Source organism: Hibiscus syriacus, unplaced genomic scaffold, assembly GCF_006381635.1.
Source record: "Hibiscus syriacus cultivar Baekdansim isolate YM2019G1 unplaced genomic scaffold, ASM638163v2 tig00110893_pilon, whole genome shotgun sequence".
Taxonomy (NCBI): domain Eukaryota; kingdom Viridiplantae; phylum Streptophyta; class Magnoliopsida; order Malvales; family Malvaceae; genus Hibiscus; species Hibiscus syriacus.
The window spans coordinates 3,529,184-3,547,675 of NW_024062901.1; the positions used below are offsets into that span (position 1 = coordinate 3,529,184).

Here is an 18,492-nt window from a genome sequence, read left to right on the forward strand (position 1 = left end):
TGGGTTTGGGTTTAGGGTCAAAAGTATCTGACCCGACTTGTCCGGAAAAAAATATAATTTTATCTTATATATTTAGGGATAATTACAATAAGACCCCTCTATATATTATTTTCTTTCAATTAAATTCATATTTTTATTGAATAAAAATAATATTTTTTAATAAATATATTATTTTAGGCCGGGTTGAGTTCAGATTTTAATTCAAAATATCAAGTCGGGTGGACCGAAAATCCGACCCAACCCATGGTCATCCCTAGATATACCCATCAAGGCTTAAGGCACCAAATAGAATTTCATTTGAACCGGAACTAGTAACCCAGACCATTAAAAACCCAGGCCCAGAAATTACAATGGCGCCTAAAACCCTTCTTCACAAAGGTTTATCTTTTTCATCATTTGCAGGAAGCTGCTGTTGTTGGAAAGGGCTCAAAGACCCTTTAAATAAGCACAACAAAATCCACCTCTTCAGAACCCTTAGGCCTTGGGACCAAGAAAACAATATAAGCAACAGAAGAAGATGATGAATGCTGCGGTGTCATTTATAGGAGGAACCAACGGCGACAAGAAAGGCTTGGCCGCCACGGTGACAGCCAACCCAGGAGAGCTTAAGCTCCGAGCTGCACTATCGGACACCAACTTCACTGATGGCTCCGCCGTGAAACCCGACAACATTTTACTCTCTGTTGAGAAGCCCGGTTCTTTCACCGTCGACTTCGACATCCCCAAAAGGGTGCTCAATTCCTTTCTGTTATCACTCTTCAAAATTGCAATCTTTTTTAATATTTGTCAGAAAAATGTTATCTTTTTAAAAATATAATATTTTTTTCTATCCAGGATGTTCGGTTTCAGTTCTTGAACACGTTTAAGGTGGAGGGTAAGCAGCTGAATTGGGTGTACACTCACTCGAAGAATGAAAATCGGACAGTACTGGATGGGACCCTGTTGTTGGATTCAGCCAACAAGATATCTGCCAGCCATGAACTCGGTTCTATGAATTGCAAGTTGAAGTACAGTTATGTGCATAGAGGGTTGGTAACCTTTGAACCCTGCTATGATTTGGCCAACAATTCTTGGGACTTGGCTGTTTCCAGGAGAATTGGTGTTGCTGATCTAATCAAAGCTACCTATGAGACATCGAGTCGGATTTTGGGTGTTGAGTTGTCTAGTAGCTCATTAGTCAATGAGACCGGAAGGCTTAAGGTATTTCGCTGCGCTTTTGTTTCGAATCTTAAGTTTGATTGATCATTTCTTTTTTGTAGCAAGTTGTCTTTGATTGATGAAAGTAGTTAGTTAATGATACTTTGGCTCAATTTGTCTAAGGTGTATGAGAAATCTTTGATGGAAATTGAAGTTGTCGATGTTTTCAAAGTCACTCAACAGTAGCCTAACTTTTCTACCAAGGGCGAGATTCATTAATTGTAATCTGCATTGTTTATAGCATGCATCTATATCAATCTGTCTATGCTTTCCAGTTATGGTCTTTTTTTGTACAAAGGAGGAGTTATAGATGATGGAATTTGAACCAGACCTGCTAAATACAATCTCGTTAGGGTAGCTGCATGAACGTACTGAACTAAGCCATAGGTTCTTCATTCATGGTCTTTGAAATATAACACAACAAACATTCTTAGGTTTATCATAAAACATGTTGTCATGACATAAATTGGACCTCTCAAATTATCATAGCTATTTCCCCGAAGATTTTGTTTGGCTAGATTCAGTGCTGCAACACTTTCTTCTTCTGTTATAGCTTTAGCAGTTAAAGGGGAGGATTGCTCCTTCTGTAAACTGGCGCTTAGGTAGGTTACAGGACATTCTAATCCCAACCATTCATCTGTTATGAAATACTTATTCCGGGGTTACCAGTTACCGGTGAGCGAGGGTTGGCTCAAATAGCCTTCCTCTATTCTCGATAAAAGAGGGATTTGATCTTTAATCATTGAGTATATTAACCAAAGGACTTTTCTTACTAAGTTAGCCGATGCATTCCCCAACTTCTATTTTATCTTTCTGCAGTTTCAAGTTATCTTCTTAAGGTTATCCGTTAAGAGTTTTCCGGTGCTCTGGATAATATTTGAAGCTGTTGATAGCATTTTTAACTTCGCCCCTGTGCACCCTTTTTATTTACGAAATTGCATATGAATCACTCAAGTTCTCTACTTGGATTATTGCTTTGTTTTCAAACTGACAAGGCTCTAAAATTTGTCCATTTAGGTTTCAGCATCTTTCAGTCTGACAGAGGGCTTACAGTCGCCGAAACTAAGCGTAGAGAGCATGTGGAACTTTCCGGTATAGTCTCTCGATAACGAGCTTCATTTTTTTCCAACGTATAAAACCCGGTAGTTATAATATGCTGTTAGACTGTGCCTTGTTCATATGAGATCCCCTTCAGGTAGCATTTATTTACTGTTGGTATTAGTTTAGCTACAAAAAGGAAGAACAATGGCAGACCTAGAATTATTCTCTGTTATTATTCTCGAGCTTTTCTTATATAATAGGACAGTCTGTCTCGGCTTGTTCCTTCTTTTACAGTGCCACTGCGTTGAGAGTTGAGTTCGAGCTGAAACTCTGATTTTTATTTGACTTCCCCATCTTTCTCATTGTATTCATTCGGAGTATGCATTTTCGGATATCTGACTCGATTCGGGAAATTGAATATCTAAAATTTCGGATTGATAAAATAGTGATCCGTATTTGATCCAGATACTCGGTTTTGCCGGATAACAGATTTGCGAGTATACGAACATAATGGTTTAACATGATTTTCAGGTTTGAATTTTACAACTTTCGCACACATTTTCGGAGTGAAAATGTACATATTTGGAACAAGAGGCTCACGAGCTTCTTCTAAACATTTTAAGGGTTTATTTGTTCTAACGTAATTGGTTAACTTTTTAGTCTTTCAATTCAAAAAATAATAAATAAATAAATAAATCGAATATTTATGGAAGTGTTTTTGGTCTAAAATTTCGTTCGAAATGTAAAATTATTCTCAAATAACTTATTTTCAATCAAAAAATTTATTTAAAATACCATTATCGACTCAAACTAAAAAGTTGAAAAAGCTATAGTTTTGCATTTGAAAAAACTTGTTAAAAATATTCGCTTGAGAAACACGAAGGCTACGAGTAATAAAGTGAAGTGGGCTTCTTCTAGATTCAAAACCCTACGGAGATGCACCCCTAGTCCGCTGCAAATTTAACCGAAACGCATGAACAAGACGGAGACAAGATACGGAACTACGAAGGAAAACGTCATCAGCTGGTAGGTCCACGTATATCCATGCGGGTCCCGCCAACCGGCTCGTACTTTTATTTTAAGTTAAATTATAAATTTGATAATTGAACTTTACTTTATCTTCTATTTCATTCAGTGTACTTTAAATCTTTTCAATTTTCTCATTGAATAAGTAAGTTTTTTTTATCATTAAGTTGTTTCCTCACTAATGGTGTTATAAATGAGCTTTTATATAGACTCAAAACAACGTTGTTTTAGTAAAAAAATTATTTTTTTTAAAACGACATCATTTTAACATAGTTAACTATTTAACGTTGGAAACAATATTACAACATTTTATGTTGCACTCATTGAAGCAACGGCGATAAAAATATTTTTTTTTGAAGTCTAAGCTTTTTTTTTTCCCTTTTCATGCAGCGTCACTTTAGGATGGAAGATGGAGTTATACATGTTTATGCAAGTGAAAGTGGTATGCACCATTTGTGTGTACTATATTATTGTGTCAACAATGAATCCAATTTGTTTAAGTAAGTCATTTTCTTGAACTTGACAAGGTTACGTTGAGTCAGTTTTGTGCCAAAATCTTAATATCTCCTAGGAGAATAGAGTTTTTAGTGTGTGTGGGTAAATCAACAGGAGTTCTTTTAGTGTAACACTGTATAACATGGCTGGTCCCTAAAATAATCTATTGGAAACCATGCAAAATTTACATAAACTATATAGTTTTATGCTTGATCCATGTGTTTACAATACTACAGTTATTTGTTTTGATGAACCCTAGAACATTAAACCTGTCTATGAATTTTCAGACACTGTTGAGCTTTTTTATGTTGCGAGCTCAACAACATTTTTCACTGATATGCATCACCTCCTAAAAGTCATGTCGGCTGGAAATGTTCGCTCAGCTTGCCATCACCGGCTAAGGTTTCTTGAAGAGGTAGTGTTTTTTACCTATAAATATATTTTTCCTATTTGGGTTGTTTATGCAACTAACAACTGAATGCTGCACAGAAGTTCCGCCTTCATCTGTTAGTAAACGCAGATAGGGAGTTTTTGGCTCAGAAGAGTGCATCACACAGGGATTTCTACAATATCCGGAAGGTCGATGCACATGTGCATCATTCTGCTTGCATGAACCAGAAACATCTGCTTAGCTTCATCAAATCAAAACTAAAAAAAGAACCTGATGAGGCTGTTTTGAATTCCTTTTCATTTTTTAATTATAGCATCCCATGATTTGTTTGAAAGCATATAAAAATATGGATCATAATCAACACAATCCTAAATGAACTGGTGCAGGTTGTTATATTTAGGGATGGAAAGTATATGACGTTGAAAGAGGTTTTTGAGAGTTTGGACTTGTCTGGGTAGGGATAACTTTGGTTCCATTCTCTTCTATGTTTCATAAATTAGCTTTGCTTTATTTCAACTAATGTTTCATGTGTCCTGTATTTCAGATATGATCTCAATGTTGATTTGTTGGATGTTCATGCTGATAAGAGTACCTTTCATCTATTTGGCAAATTCAATCTTACATACAATTCTTGTGGGCAAAGAAGGCTCAGAGAGATCTTTTTAAAGCAGGACAATCTTATACAAGGTTGGTCAACTACACCATCACAACTCAAGCTTTTAGATTTTCATTATGTTTGCTCAGATAGCTTTCATATTTTTCTTACTGGTAACAGATATAATTTTCTCCATTTGATTTCCCACTTTGTACTTTGATTTCACATGACATCATGGTCATAACTTTATTTTATTGGTAATACATGTTTGGCAGAACTGTTGCGACTTCTTTTTGGTTTTTGTCATAACTCTATTAATATAAATTTGTGCAAGCATTGACAAATTAAGTGGCGCTTATTGTACAGGACGTTTTCTGGCAGAAGTTGCAAAGCAAGTGCTAGCAGACCTTGAAACAAGCAAATATCAGGTTGATGTTTATAGATAAATAAAGCCAGTTAAGTCATAGAACTCTGATTCAACCACTGCTTGTGCACCCTCCATTTCACCTTGTCCGAAATAAAAATATTAATTAAATTCATACCCTAAAAGATATATCTTTACTCTTCCAAACTCCAAAGCTTTTATGAAACCCTTTCTCTAAAATATTTGCATGCTATTTTAAGTTTACGTCATTGGTTTAATCTTGTGTCATCAGTCTTGGCATTAGGTTTAGTTAGTATTTTCAAATTATGATAGATCTGAAACTTTGATATTTTTATGCAATGAGGGTTCACTTTGTAATACCCAATGCAGATGCTGGGCAAAACTCAACCTTAAAGCTTTATTTTATGTCTAAACTATTTTTCTGTAGCCTAAGAATTGTTTTCGTTGTTTCTACTGATTGACCTTAAAGTTTTAAGCACCTTTTCTTGACGGCCATATTCCCACTAAGGGGTAAAATACTAGATTCCCACGAAGTATCCCATTTCTCATAACTAACCCTCTGCTTTTATTGTATCCAAATAACCTTTTATATTCAACAAAAGGTTGACTTCTGTTACAGTCAATGCCACCCAATTTTTTTTATCCACATTGAAGCTGATCTGGTTAAATGGTGTGGTAAAAAAGTACAGAAAATATTTTTTGAAAAATATAACACTTATTTTTTTTCTCGGTTTCTCGCCTCCCAATGCTCACCACTGATACCTTTGCCCGAATCTGTTTTGGCCATCTAGCATTGATCATAACAAAAGTAAACTTTCAATCGGAAACAATTCCTTTAGGTACAGATTAAAGGGCCAGAGCTTGTTTGAGCACAATAAAAGCATATGAGCTTACTTTAGAAAAGTGACAAACTCGGGCTCTTTTAGTATTTTATCCTCCATCAGCTTTATCTAAGTAATACAAGTGTTTATGGCACATACATAAGTTTTTTTTGCCATAGCACCAGGCATTAAAAGGGCCTTTGACCTTTTCAGTCGAGGCACATTCCTGGTGTGTGGGCGCAGAAAGTCTGTCTAGTTGAAGTTCTCTTTAGTTTCTACTTATTCTTTCTTAATTTTTTTTAAAAAAAGGATGACATCTTATATTTGAGCATTCAACACCAGACATGGTATCTTACGGAGATATGCATATGGTTGACAAAAGAAAGAAAATTTGGCATTTTTTCTGCTGTTCAACAGGACCACCTTTTTATAGTTTTTATCTCAATTATATATCTTAAGCTTATAATACATACCATATACATATTAACACACATACATTTAATCATATATGTCGTGCCTCGCTTCATTTAGGCAAAAGTCTGTATGTGTGTGTGTTTGACACCTTTTTCCTTACGCAATAAAAGAATTCTAGGACCTAGAGTTCTCCTTCCCCATCTGACAACACCGAGTAATATATTATATCTTTTCTAGATGGCAGAGTACAGGGTGTCCATATATGGAAGGAAACAAAGTGAATGGAACCAATTGGCAAGTTGGTTATTAACAATGAAATTTATAGTGTCACTACCGTTGGTTAATCCAGGTATAATGCTAATATTATTTCTCTCCGTACTAGTACATTCTCCCACTATCTAGTGTTGCAGTAAGTTTTCCCTTTTACATCTCCCTTTCAAAATGTTTCTTTAAGTCTTACCTACGGCTTTTCCTGGATCCTTTCTTGTTAATGCATCAAATGATCATATCTTGTTGGACATGTTTATTTAAGAATTGTCTCCATGTTTCTTGAATCATCTAAAATTGGAAACACTATTGTCGGCAACTCCTCTAATGAAAAGCATTTCAAAGTATGGGCAATCTAATGAACATTTCGAATATCCAAATTTAGGATAGGATTTGGGGCATCATGTCCATATCAAGCATCATCTTTCTACATGACTCCACATGACTCCTGATTCTTTTCTATCCCCCAGTCCCTCTCTCATATATTTCTTAAGACAAAGTTAACTTTCTTCACTTGGTTTTGATTTATCTTGCAGCTACCACGATTGTATAATGTGTACAAGCAAATGGGAATTGTAAAAATTTTCAGAATATTCTGGACAATGTTTCATTCCACTATTTGAAGTTACAGTTGATCCAAACTCTCATCCTCAATTGCAGTGTTCCTAAAGATGGTGAGTTTTATGTTCAACGAAGAACATAATCTGCAGTAATAAGAGATTTCATTGTTATTTGACAAACAGATAATACAGTTAAAAAAATACATCTTTATTGAAGTGACTTGCATGCTAACATGCTTCTGTTTACAGGTGGTTGGCTTTGATTTAGTTGATGATGAGAGTAAACCAGAGAGACGTCCTACAAAGCACATGCCGACTCCTGCTGAATGGACCAATGAATTTAATCCTGTGTATTCTTATTATGCCTACTACTTTTATGCAAACCTGTATACGCTCAACAAGGTTCGTGCAATTTTCTCATAGCTATTACATACCAACATTGCCTTTATACATCAATTGGGCTTTTTATACAAGGAAGGTTTTTTAATTTTTGTCATAGATGTTATGTTGAAACATTTCATAATTTTACTTTTTCCCTTTTCAGCTTCGTGAGTCAAAAGGAATGCAAACGATAAAACTACGACCTCACTGTGGGGAGGTTAAAATCGATTTCTCTCCGCCTCAATGTTTCTTCAGTTCTTTAAATTGCTTGACATTTGCAAATTTATGCAGGCCGGTGATAGTAAACCATTTAGCTGTTGCTTTCCTTCTGTGCAACAATATATCCCATGGGATTAATCTCCGGGAATCTCCAGTTTGCAGTACTTGTATTACCTTGCTCAGGTTGGTTTGCAGGATTCCCATAAACAAGTTTCTTCTAGTAGTTGTATGTGCACGTATACAGAACCAATCAGAAGGGATCTTAGATCTTGTTCCCATATGTCAGATGTGCAGAGTCTGCATCTCCAGTCCTTGTATTAAGCAAAACAGTTTATGAGTGACTTTTGGGATGAACTTCTCCTTTGAAACAAGATTGATTCAATTACATTGTTGATCACCTTGCTGTTCTTTTATCAGATTGGATTGGCCATGTCTCCTCTGAGCAATAATTCCCTTTTCCTGGACTATCATCGCAACTCATTTCTTCTTTCTGCGTGGGCTTAACGTTTCACTTTCATCTGATGACCCTTTGCAAATTCATTTGACAAAGGAAGCTCTTGCGGAAGAGTACAGTGTTGCAGCACAGTTTTGCTTCCTTTTGACAGTCTCTCTCTCTCTATACACATATATCCAATATTCTGAGGCTGTCAAAAGTAAAATGCATCCAAACTTATTAACGTTTCCTCCCACAACACAAACCCTCTAAAGGAACTAGTACACGATGTCTCTATCATCTTCTTAAATCGGTAATTTGCAGGTTTGGAAGCTCAGTGCTTGTGACTCATGTGAGATTGCTAGAAATTCTGTATACCAATCTGGATTTTCGCATATGCCAAAGGTGAGAGATCTCCATAACTATTATTTTTCTCAGTTTTCATGGCCATATTTAAATTTTGTTTTGAAGTATGGAAAACTTGCGAATTCACTCTTTCAAGGTAAGTACCATGCAAGTTTTCATTCTATCTTTTACATCGACAGTCCTTTCAATTGTTTTATCTTCAAGATCCTTGGGAATGCTCATTTACCCACTTCCATATTAAGAGCAAAACTGGCCAATTGAAACTTTGAAAGGCTATAACCTGTAAGTAGTATGCAGTGTGTGTGTTTAATGCATGCAGCAGGCCTGTCTAATAAAAAATAACAAAACTGTATAGCGAGTGATTATATAATAAAATAACATGGTATAATATAGGAATATGGAATTAGGGATCTATATAGTTACTATTAGGGTGCGTTTGGTTCACGGAATGTAAGATTATCAGTGGGAATAAAAGATTACTAGGGAATAGGATTACTGGGAATGTTGTATTTTGTGTTTGGTTGGTTTAGCAAGAATATAAGATTACCGTTTTGGTTAAAGGAATAAAAGATTATTGGAATGTATATTTGACCAAATTATCCTTATTATATTTGTATAATATTACAAATTGTAAAATATTTATATATTTTCTTTAAAAAATTAAATTCATAATATTTATATAATTTTTTTTACAAAATTAAAAATATAAAAAATGTTTAATGAAAGGGTAAAAAAAAAATTAATCCCTGAACTTCATATAAAATTTTAATTATAGATTTTTTTTTGTAATCTAAAATAATTTAAGGATAAATTTGTAATTTAACCTGAAATTTTATTATTCAATGACAGAAGAATGATATTTTGAAAAAAATAAAAATTTAAGGGCATTTTAGTCCAAAACATCGGTAATGTTACAATACCTAAGGGGGGAGGTAATGACATTCCGTAATACTTATAAAATCTACTATTGATAATAAAACATTACCGGGAATGAGATTCCCGGCCAACCAAACATGGGAATGTGGGATTCCCATCCCATGAGAATCCCACAATCTTTAAACCAAACACCCTCTAGTTAAACTAATTTGTTATTCTAGATTCTACTTCATTAGAGTTGTTTTTTTAGACACGTATTTTAGTTATTTTGTGTTTTTGGTTTACTCATCTAATTAATATCTTATTTGAGATTATATTCTTTTAGTCATTAATAATTAAATTTAATCATTAATTCAGTGAGAATGATGACGTGCTATGACATAATAAAAATTACAATTTATTAATCTGGCCATGATCAAAATAATTCAAAATTTTATTTATTTACAAATCTTTATCTAAGTCTTATTTTAGTTTAAAATAGTTTAACAGTTTAAAAAAATTAACTCTCTAATAAGATAATAGTATATATATAATCATCTTATTATAGATAAAAAAATAAAAAAGTGAAATGTGGTCGAAAAGAATCAATTGGTCTTTTGAATATCATTTTACTTTATAAATATTAATTTTAAAAAAAAATTAAGATGAATATAAAATATTATCTATTTAAAGACTCTTTATTAATTAAAATAAACATTTATATCTACTTAAGCTCAAATCCAAGACCTTTAAAAATATCATTTTACTTTATAAATATCATTTGAACTTGCGCTTCGTGTTATTTGTTTGGAATGAGATAATTCAACTATTTTCATTAAAATTTGTATCAAAATTATGTATTTTTTTAAAATTTAAAACAATACTTTTAAAAGAAAATTTACATGATTATAAATTATATCTTAAAATTTATTAAGAATACTTCGAACCGTTGATATAACGCTGATATAAGCTAAGCCATTGATCTGTCGGCAGGGAACTGTGGTGGAGTTGCACATGAGAAAGAGGAGGCTTCATGAAGAAGCAAGAAGAAAAAATGGCTGGATAGGGGTGTAAACGAGTCGGAGTCGAGTCGAGTATTGCCGAGTTCGACTCGAACTCGAAAAACTCACGAGATTAAAATTTTTAAACTCGACTCGAACTCAAATATAATTAAAACTCGACTCAAACTCGAAAAGACTCGAATTCAAAAAAATTCAGGAGCTCGATAAACCTAAAGACTCATTGAAACTCGATTTTGAGCTCGATTCAGCTCGAAGGGTTTTATTTTCATTTACTGAAACCCATCCACTTTTATACCCCGCTTTACCCCCAAGTACCAACGATGTGGATATAACTCACCAGAGAAAACAGTGGCGTTTTTGGTAAATTTTCAGCTCTTTCCGTTTTGAAATTTGGTTTGGTTATGTTAGGGTTCTTGTGTTTCAAACATTAATTGCTGTTTGGATGATGGGAAATCGGAATCCTCAGGATAAAGATGGGAACTTGAATATTTTACTAGTAGTATAGATACAATATATCATGCTAATATGGTTAGGGATGTTGATAAACGATATTCCTCAGTTTGCAGGAAATATAATCTTTGATAAGAAAACTTTCCTAATATAACACTATTCCGTATTATCGAACAGATGCTTGAATTTCCTGCTATTTTTCATCCAAGGAAAGGCTAACTTGCCTGTTATTTAATGCCTACTATGGCTGGATTGTTTGGATGGGTGAAGTAGGATAATTGCTTTGCCTTTGATTGTTTCTGAACATTTCGCTTTACTCAACCTGTGCCGATAAGATTTCATACGTTGCTTTCATTGATTTTCAGCAAGGTAGCTGTCATGATTCTGAATGTGTTCACCTCTCCATCCAGGTCCTTTTCTCCAAGTTCATCAACTCCATTGGATCAAGGGAGTTTCTTGCAGGGTTTGCCTTCGTTAAACAAGGTATGCAGACCTAATTTGTTGTTTAGATACACGTGGCAATGTGCATGTTATTGGAGAGCTATATGATCAAGGGAAAACTATGATGTGCATATGATGGTTAACATATCCGCTTAGCTTCAAGGGAAAACTATGATGTGACTAATTGTTGTTCAGTATTGATGTATAAGAAAAACTAGTGCTTTGAGTGCTGTGAACCTGTCCCTGCTATGGTCATTGACTTCTATTGCCTGCTACAACAAACCGTGTTGAGATACTGCATATTTTAAGCCACTTGCTAAGTTATTTTGTTTTGGACTCAGGTTATTGGCAAAGCTCTTGTCCTTGATGAGATAATTAATTACATCCAATCACTGCAACATCAGGTCGAGGTGTGGATCCTTCTGCTCATGTATCACTATCTATTTTGCAATTTTCCTCTACTTATCTCAAACTCATGTTCTGAAATTTTCCGGTGTTGCAGTCCTGTCAATGAAGCTTGGAGCAGTCAATTCAAGAATGAACGCCGCCATTGACGTATTTCAACCTAAAGATGTAAGTACTTATTCTGTCTGTCCTTGAACCCTTTTGTTGAATTAATTGAGGTCCGGATTTTGATCACTTTCCATTTTTTGTGCTAGCATAGGCATATGCTTTCTAGGTTGTATTTTCATTCATCTAAAGCTTGGGTGCTCGTAGTGTATCAAACTTGTACCGTGTTCATCTTAGATTCATGTAGCCTTCTGTTGTAGTTGGTAGCACCCCCAAAAAGAAAAAAAATAGAAAGAACACCATTCCTGAATTCTTAATGGATTGCACGATTTCCTTCATAAGGATTGACACTATGACTGTAAATGAACTCGCTTGAACGAACAGACTTGTGCTCGAGTTCATGTTTGTTTAAAATAACTGTTCATCGATCCCGTGTTGTTCATTTACACCGTTATGAATCTACCTCTTGAATAATCTTTCTCCGATGTAGTAATCTTAGGTAATCTCCAAATTCATTGTAGAGAATCCCGCCTTTTGTAACTATCTTTTTTTTCCCGTTTCAGTATGGCTTTTGATACTTCTGGAATGGCATTGGTTCACAAGCAACAAGGGAATACAGTCGCACATCACCCGAGTGGTTGCATATGGGTGGCGCTTTCGAAAGAACAACGTAATATAGATAACCCTTGTCAATACACAATAAGAGCATTAATTTGCAATGCTTCATCCTTAAGTCTTAGCCGAAGAAGTATACTGCATCATGCTAAAACCGAGAGACTCATATTTTTCCTTGCTTGAAACTGGCACGGAGATGCTAATGCTGTCAAAAAGAATGCTACAAATTAGTGCCTTAAACATCATACTTGTGTTTTGGACAATGTGTTGTTTTACTCAATTGTCACATGTTTAGGCTCCACGCCTTCTGCTCTAATACCTGAACAACATAATCTCTTGGGATTGATTATTGTTGTTGTACAAGAAAGTTTACTTGTTCGGATTCACCGAAGCTTAAATGTCAGTCGAATTTTTCTAGAATATAGTATTTAAGTTTACATATAAAATATCAACGTGGTTAGTTTAAATGGTAAATAATATAATATATTATTTATTTTAAGGGAGTTTGAGTCATTGTAGTAATTTCTCTATGGGAGATTGTCACGGAGTATTCACCAAACGACGTCGTTCTAACTCCTCCACTTTCAAGGAAAAGTCCTCGTAGGCGCTTGAACGCATCTTCCCGATTTTACCTTGCCCCTACCACGTCATCTATCACGCGCCTTATTAATTAAGAAACCAGCTAACCTGCTTTTTAATTGGCGCGAAGAGGAACAACCACGCGCCGAAACGTATATGCAAGCAAAAGGGATAACGCGGTTCGAGTGTAGTCTTGTTCAAAGAATCCAAATTCAAAGGGGAATAAAAGATTGTTTAAGCAAACAAAGAAAGGGTAAAGAAAATACTAAAGCAAAATAAAAAATAAAAAAACTAAAAATTGAATTGAAGAAGAGGCCTCTCTCTCTCTCTCTGTTTCATCGTCGCAAAGGAGACCTCTCGCCTTCAATCGAGCTCCATCGATTCGGGAAGCAGCTGTCCTGGCCATAGAAAAAATCAATCGAGATTCCATTTCTGAATCTAGTGTGTCGATTTGTTTTGATTTTTTTACTGGATCTCTGAAAAAACGAAGGAGATGAGTAGATGGGAACATAAGGTCATCGACGAGATCGCAACAAGGTCGTAGTGAGAGCTTTGGCCAACATGCGCCGTCTCGAACTGTCACGCTGGGTCGGGTACAACCTCAGGCGCCTGCTTACCGCACCATCTACTGCAATGACCGCGACGCCAATTTCGCCCATCGATACAGGGTAGTTATCTAATTTATACTTTAAATTGTGGTTATAGTATTTTCAGTGTACGATTCCTGTTTGGAGTTTTGATTTCCTGGAAATAGGAGCTGTTGTGAACTGAATCTATTTAAATGTTTACTAAATTAACCTTACCATCAGGAGAAGCATGATTTAGACTTCTAGTGGTTTTTATTATTTTTTCTATTTTCTTGGCTTAGTTAAATTTTAGTTGTTGCGTGGTTTTCTCGCTTTTATTTTTAGTTTTCTGTAAAATGTTAATTTTACTGGATCCTGTGGAAACAGAGATGTTGCTTCTAATATTAGACCAGTAATATTAGAACTTCCACTGGGCAATGCTAAGTGAAGGAAATGTAAATCTGTGAGAAGAGAATCTTACTATACTGAAGTTCGCATTTTAGCTAAACTGAAAAAGTTGAAGAACATTCCTAATGATTTTATTATGTTGATGTCATATTTAGTTAATCTTAGAAGCCTGATTTGGTGCTTATATCTTCATCTTTTTATAAACTAGGAGAGTTGTTATTTGTAGAAATCGTTTTGATAAGAAGTGGAGGCTTGTTGAAAACCCCCTTCATGATTATTAAAACACCCTAAGATGTTCCATAATCAGCGGAAGGAGGAAAAGAATGCCTCAATTTTATTACTAAAAGATTAGTACAAAGTATGTCACATATCATTATTATATTATTATATATTAATATGATAAACAATAATTAAATGAATATTCAATTAAACAACTGAACTTACCGATTATGTGGTATGTCAGAGTAGATATAAAAGCTTATTTACCATTGATAAATGCGCTTAAAAATAAGTTCTTTATGTTTTGTATAAATGGGATTGTGACTGAATTTGCATCATTTGTGTAAGATTTTTTCTTCCAGAAGCTTTGTTTGTATTCATACTTTGTTTCTTGCATCTGCTCTGATAAGTTGGATGTGTTTCTCATTACCATGGTATCTTGTTTAGGGGAACTCAATATCAACTACAAGTACAACTTTTACCTTTCTACCAAAGGGGCTTTATGAACAGGTAAGTTTATTGGAGTTCTCTAGCAGTGAAATGGGCAGGTTGTATGATGTGAATTTATCATTAACACCTTTTAGGGTTGTGCTACTTATGGTTTAATAATAACCTGACCATGACTATGTTGTAAGCATGATTAGGGAATCAAGATTAACTCTAAATACCTCAAAAACAGGATAAAAACCTCGAAAGGGATTTCAATAAAATTGTTTTCTTCAATTCTTATTAATAATGATTAAATGAGTGATTATTCTTGTCTTCATGTGATATAGTTATTGGTTTTTATGAAAGCTAATCAAATACATGGTATAACTTGTATGACTTTACGCCATGGATATGGTTATTCTTTTCCATATCAGAACAGGCATGGTTAGGGAACACAGTGGAGGTATTGCATCTATTCTTTAGCTAATCATGGTTTTGTGAAGAAGAGAGTTTTAACCTTTCTTTAAGAATGTAAAATAAAATATTTTTGTATCACCTTGCATGTTCCATCAAAGATTCGCCTTTTCTGTGTCAAATTCTACGACCTACTTTCATTTCTAATGGGAGGTGTGTATGATCTTTATTTACAACTCCAGAAAATTTTAATCATTGCTTTTAGTATATGATTTATTTTTCTTAAGAGTTAAACAACTAAAGTGGCTAAATTTATTTTGATTTCATGCTTGATGTGACATACTATCCTTTAAGGAATAGAAGTGGAAAGGTTGAATTTGTTATCAGATTGTTTAAAGGACAACCATTACCATATGTAATTCCAAGAAGTTCTCCATGTATTGGTTGATACTTTAAAAATGACATGCTGACCATTATTGTAATAAGTTACTACCTCACGGTACGACCATTGGTTTTTGGGTTTGGAATATGAGTTAGAAATCTAACTTAATCCATCATGTGGATTTGGTTAGAGTTTGGAGCTTCTACATTCTGGCTACCTCCTGACAAAGTTCTGTTTTACTCTGACAGTTCAGACGGGTTGCTAACTTGTACTTTCTAACGGTATCTATTCTAGCAAACTCCATATAGGTAAGTTTTCCTACCATATAGTTGAGTTTTGTTGCCTTTTGTGATTACAAAGAATTTTTCGTTGGTGTTGGAATTATCACGCTAATTTGTTCAACTTTCACACAACCTGACTTCACTTGAAGTATGATTGTGGTGTAGGGCTTGATTGAATTCCTCCTTGAACATAATGACTTGTTTTTTTGTCTCTGATCTAAATCTTCATCTTCGAGTGAAATACTATTAATTTTCATTGGTCTAATGTACTCCATTTTCTTTAATAGATATTGGAACTGAGAGTCTTATCCACAGAAGCGGACATGACTATCAATATTGTCAATTATTTTTAATGTCCTGCTATCATGTTTCCATTCCTTAAAATTTAACATTCCAATGGAATTTCTGGCATTGCTTCCAGTTTTAGAAAAGAGTTAATATGTTTCCTCATTCACATTGTTTCTAAGAAGTTCTATAATTTTTTTTTTTAAATGGATAGCTTTCTCTAGGAGCCAGTCAGCTGCTTTTAGTACAAATTGTAAATCAATCTTTCAGATATTATTATGCATTCTCCATATTTCTTATACCTCTTCCTTGTGCTCATTTGTTGCATTTACTGACATCTATTCTCCAGCATGTAAGACATCTCCTTTTGACCCCTCCCTCTTCTTCTGGTGTGATTTTTTTCTTTGCAATAATGACTTGTAAGACTGATTGTGTGTTGACAAGCTCTGTTCTGTAATTAACATTCCCTTTTGGTCAATGCAGTCCTGTGCATCCTGTAACAAATGTGGTTCCTCTAAGTCTGGTGCTTTTGGTTTCTCTTATTAAAGAGGCATTTGAGGACTGGGTGAGTGCATTTCATATTAGTCATACTTTTTTCCCATTGGCTTGGGCTGATCTCGGCTTCATTTTTCTCATTTATTTTTGGTTTGGTAGGTTTGGGGTGCCCAGGGCTTAAGGCTCTGGAAGGGTCAGCTTGAGCTTTGACTTCTATATTTAGATTTAATGCTGAATTCTATTACGCTTTTTCTTGTTATTGTCTACAACAGAAACGTTTCCAGAATGATGATATGGCAATAAATAACTTTGTAGATGTGTTGCACGATCAAAGGTGGGAGTCTATTCCATGGAAAAAGTTGCGGTTGGAGATATTATCAAGGTGAGTTTCTAGATACTGTTTTGTTGATTATATTTGGCCAGTCTTATTGAGATTGAGTACAGTTATTGAAGGAGAGTTCTTTGACATTCATTATGTTTAACATTGCAGATGATTGTCTTTATTTTTTTATGACACTCTGACATCCCCTTTCCCCCTTTCTTTCTGGTGGCAAATTTGTTTTTGTTGATATTACAATATAATTATTATGATTGAGGCTGTTAAGTTGAGTTACAGGAATATTACTACTTGTGTAAATATAGGAGATGGTGTGAAAATTTTCCCTTGTTGCAGGTTAAGCAGGATGGTTTTTTCCTGCTGATATGCTTTTACTTGCTAGTACAAATGCTGATGGTTGTTTGCTACATTGAGGTAATAACCTGTTCGGGATCCTATTTGGCGTATTTTTTCTCCACCTTTTATTCTATTAATGAAAAACGAGTGCCCTTCTTATGTATTCGTTGAGTTACTTGCTAAAAAAAATTCTGACCTTTTCAGACCGCAAATTTGGATGGGGAAACAAATCTAAAATTCGGAAGGCATAGAAAGGACTTGGGATTACATCACTCCTGAAAAGGCTTGTGAATTTAAAGGTTAAGCCTTTTAATTATTTTAGAACTCCAGTGCTGCATTATTAACCATAAAAAAACTAAATGTTTGTTGAGTATTTCCTTGATTGTGTCTTACACTGTCACAGGTCTTTGATGCTATTTGCTTTTGTATTACCAGCTGACTAAAATATTTATTAAGGTTATAGTTGATCTTATAAATACCAGTACTCTTTTGTTAATTTGCAGGTGAAGTGCAGTGTGAGCAACCAAACAACTCTTTGTACACTTTCACGGCAATCTTGTAATAGACAATCAAACATTGCCTCTTTCTCCAAATCAGATTTTACTGAGGGTATATTGATTTTCATCCTTCCTCATCTTGTATTCCTCTGGAAATATTGTATTTGATGTTCTTTCTCCATGATGAGCTTAACTGTCTGAGGTATTGACAATTTGATTTCAGGGTTGCAGTCTGAAAAATACGGAGTTCATAGTTGGGGTTGTATTTTTACTGGTCATGAAACAAAGGTTCGCTATCCAAGTTTTATAATGTCTCTTATATGCACTATCATGAAACAAGTTACATATTGGATTTTTTTTGCATTATCGGAAATGTAAAAATGAACCCTTACGTACAAAAGAACTTTTCTATTGTATTCAAATAATTTCAGCCTTTGACCCTTGCATTTGTATTATCATTTTGATGACTGAGCAAATAGCAGTTATTTATGTTTATCTAATGTAGTGCAGAAACAGTGTTATTTTCTTCTCTTTATATTCGTTCTGTTCTGCTAAGTTGATATCCTTTCGTGGGAATTTTGGTTGAGTTTGCAGGTTATGATGAATTCCATGAATGTTCCTTCAAAAGAAGTACATTAGAGAGGAAACTGACAAACTTATACTGACTCTCTTTGTACTCTTTTCACTATGTGTCTGATTGGAGCAATAGGCAGGTGCGTGAAATAGCAAGTCTGCACTTGCAATATGTGTTGCTAAATGTTCTGGGATTTCTTCAAATTG

The 18,492-nt window shown here is 34.6% G+C and overlaps 1 protein-coding gene, 2 long non-coding RNA genes and 1 pseudogene across 3 annotated transcripts; all 4 read left to right on the forward strand.

The window, feature by feature from the left end:
- Positions 1 to 331: 331 nt before the first annotated feature.
- Positions 332 to 2,513, forward strand: LOC120145014 (outer envelope pore protein 24A, chloroplastic-like). Its single transcript, XM_039158929.1, has 3 exons — positions 332 to 730; positions 835 to 1,200; positions 2,215 to 2,513. Exons 1-3 carry the CDS (start codon positions 518 to 520, stop codon positions 2,293 to 2,295), a joined length of 660 nt encoding a protein of 219 aa, XP_039014860.1. The 5' UTR covers positions 332 to 517; the 3' UTR covers positions 2,296 to 2,513.
- Positions 2,514 to 3,642: 1,129 nt separating this feature from the next.
- LOC120145417 lies at positions 3,643 to 8,852 on the forward strand (annotated as a pseudogene).
- A 4,449-nt stretch (positions 8,853 to 13,301) lies between these two features.
- Positions 13,302 to 16,832, forward strand: LOC120145322. Its single transcript, XR_005518121.1, has 5 exons — positions 13,302 to 13,731; positions 14,704 to 14,766; positions 15,730 to 15,789; positions 16,531 to 16,612; positions 16,815 to 16,832. It is a non-coding gene; the product is annotated as an uncharacterized LOC120145322 (long non-coding RNA).
- Positions 16,833 to 16,835: 3 nt separating this feature from the next.
- LOC120145321 lies at positions 16,836 to 17,825 on the forward strand. Its single transcript, XR_005518120.1, has 4 exons — positions 16,836 to 16,924; positions 17,216 to 17,293; positions 17,420 to 17,514; positions 17,719 to 17,825. It is a non-coding gene; the product is annotated as an uncharacterized LOC120145321 (long non-coding RNA).
- Positions 17,826 to 18,492: the final 667 nt, after the last annotated feature.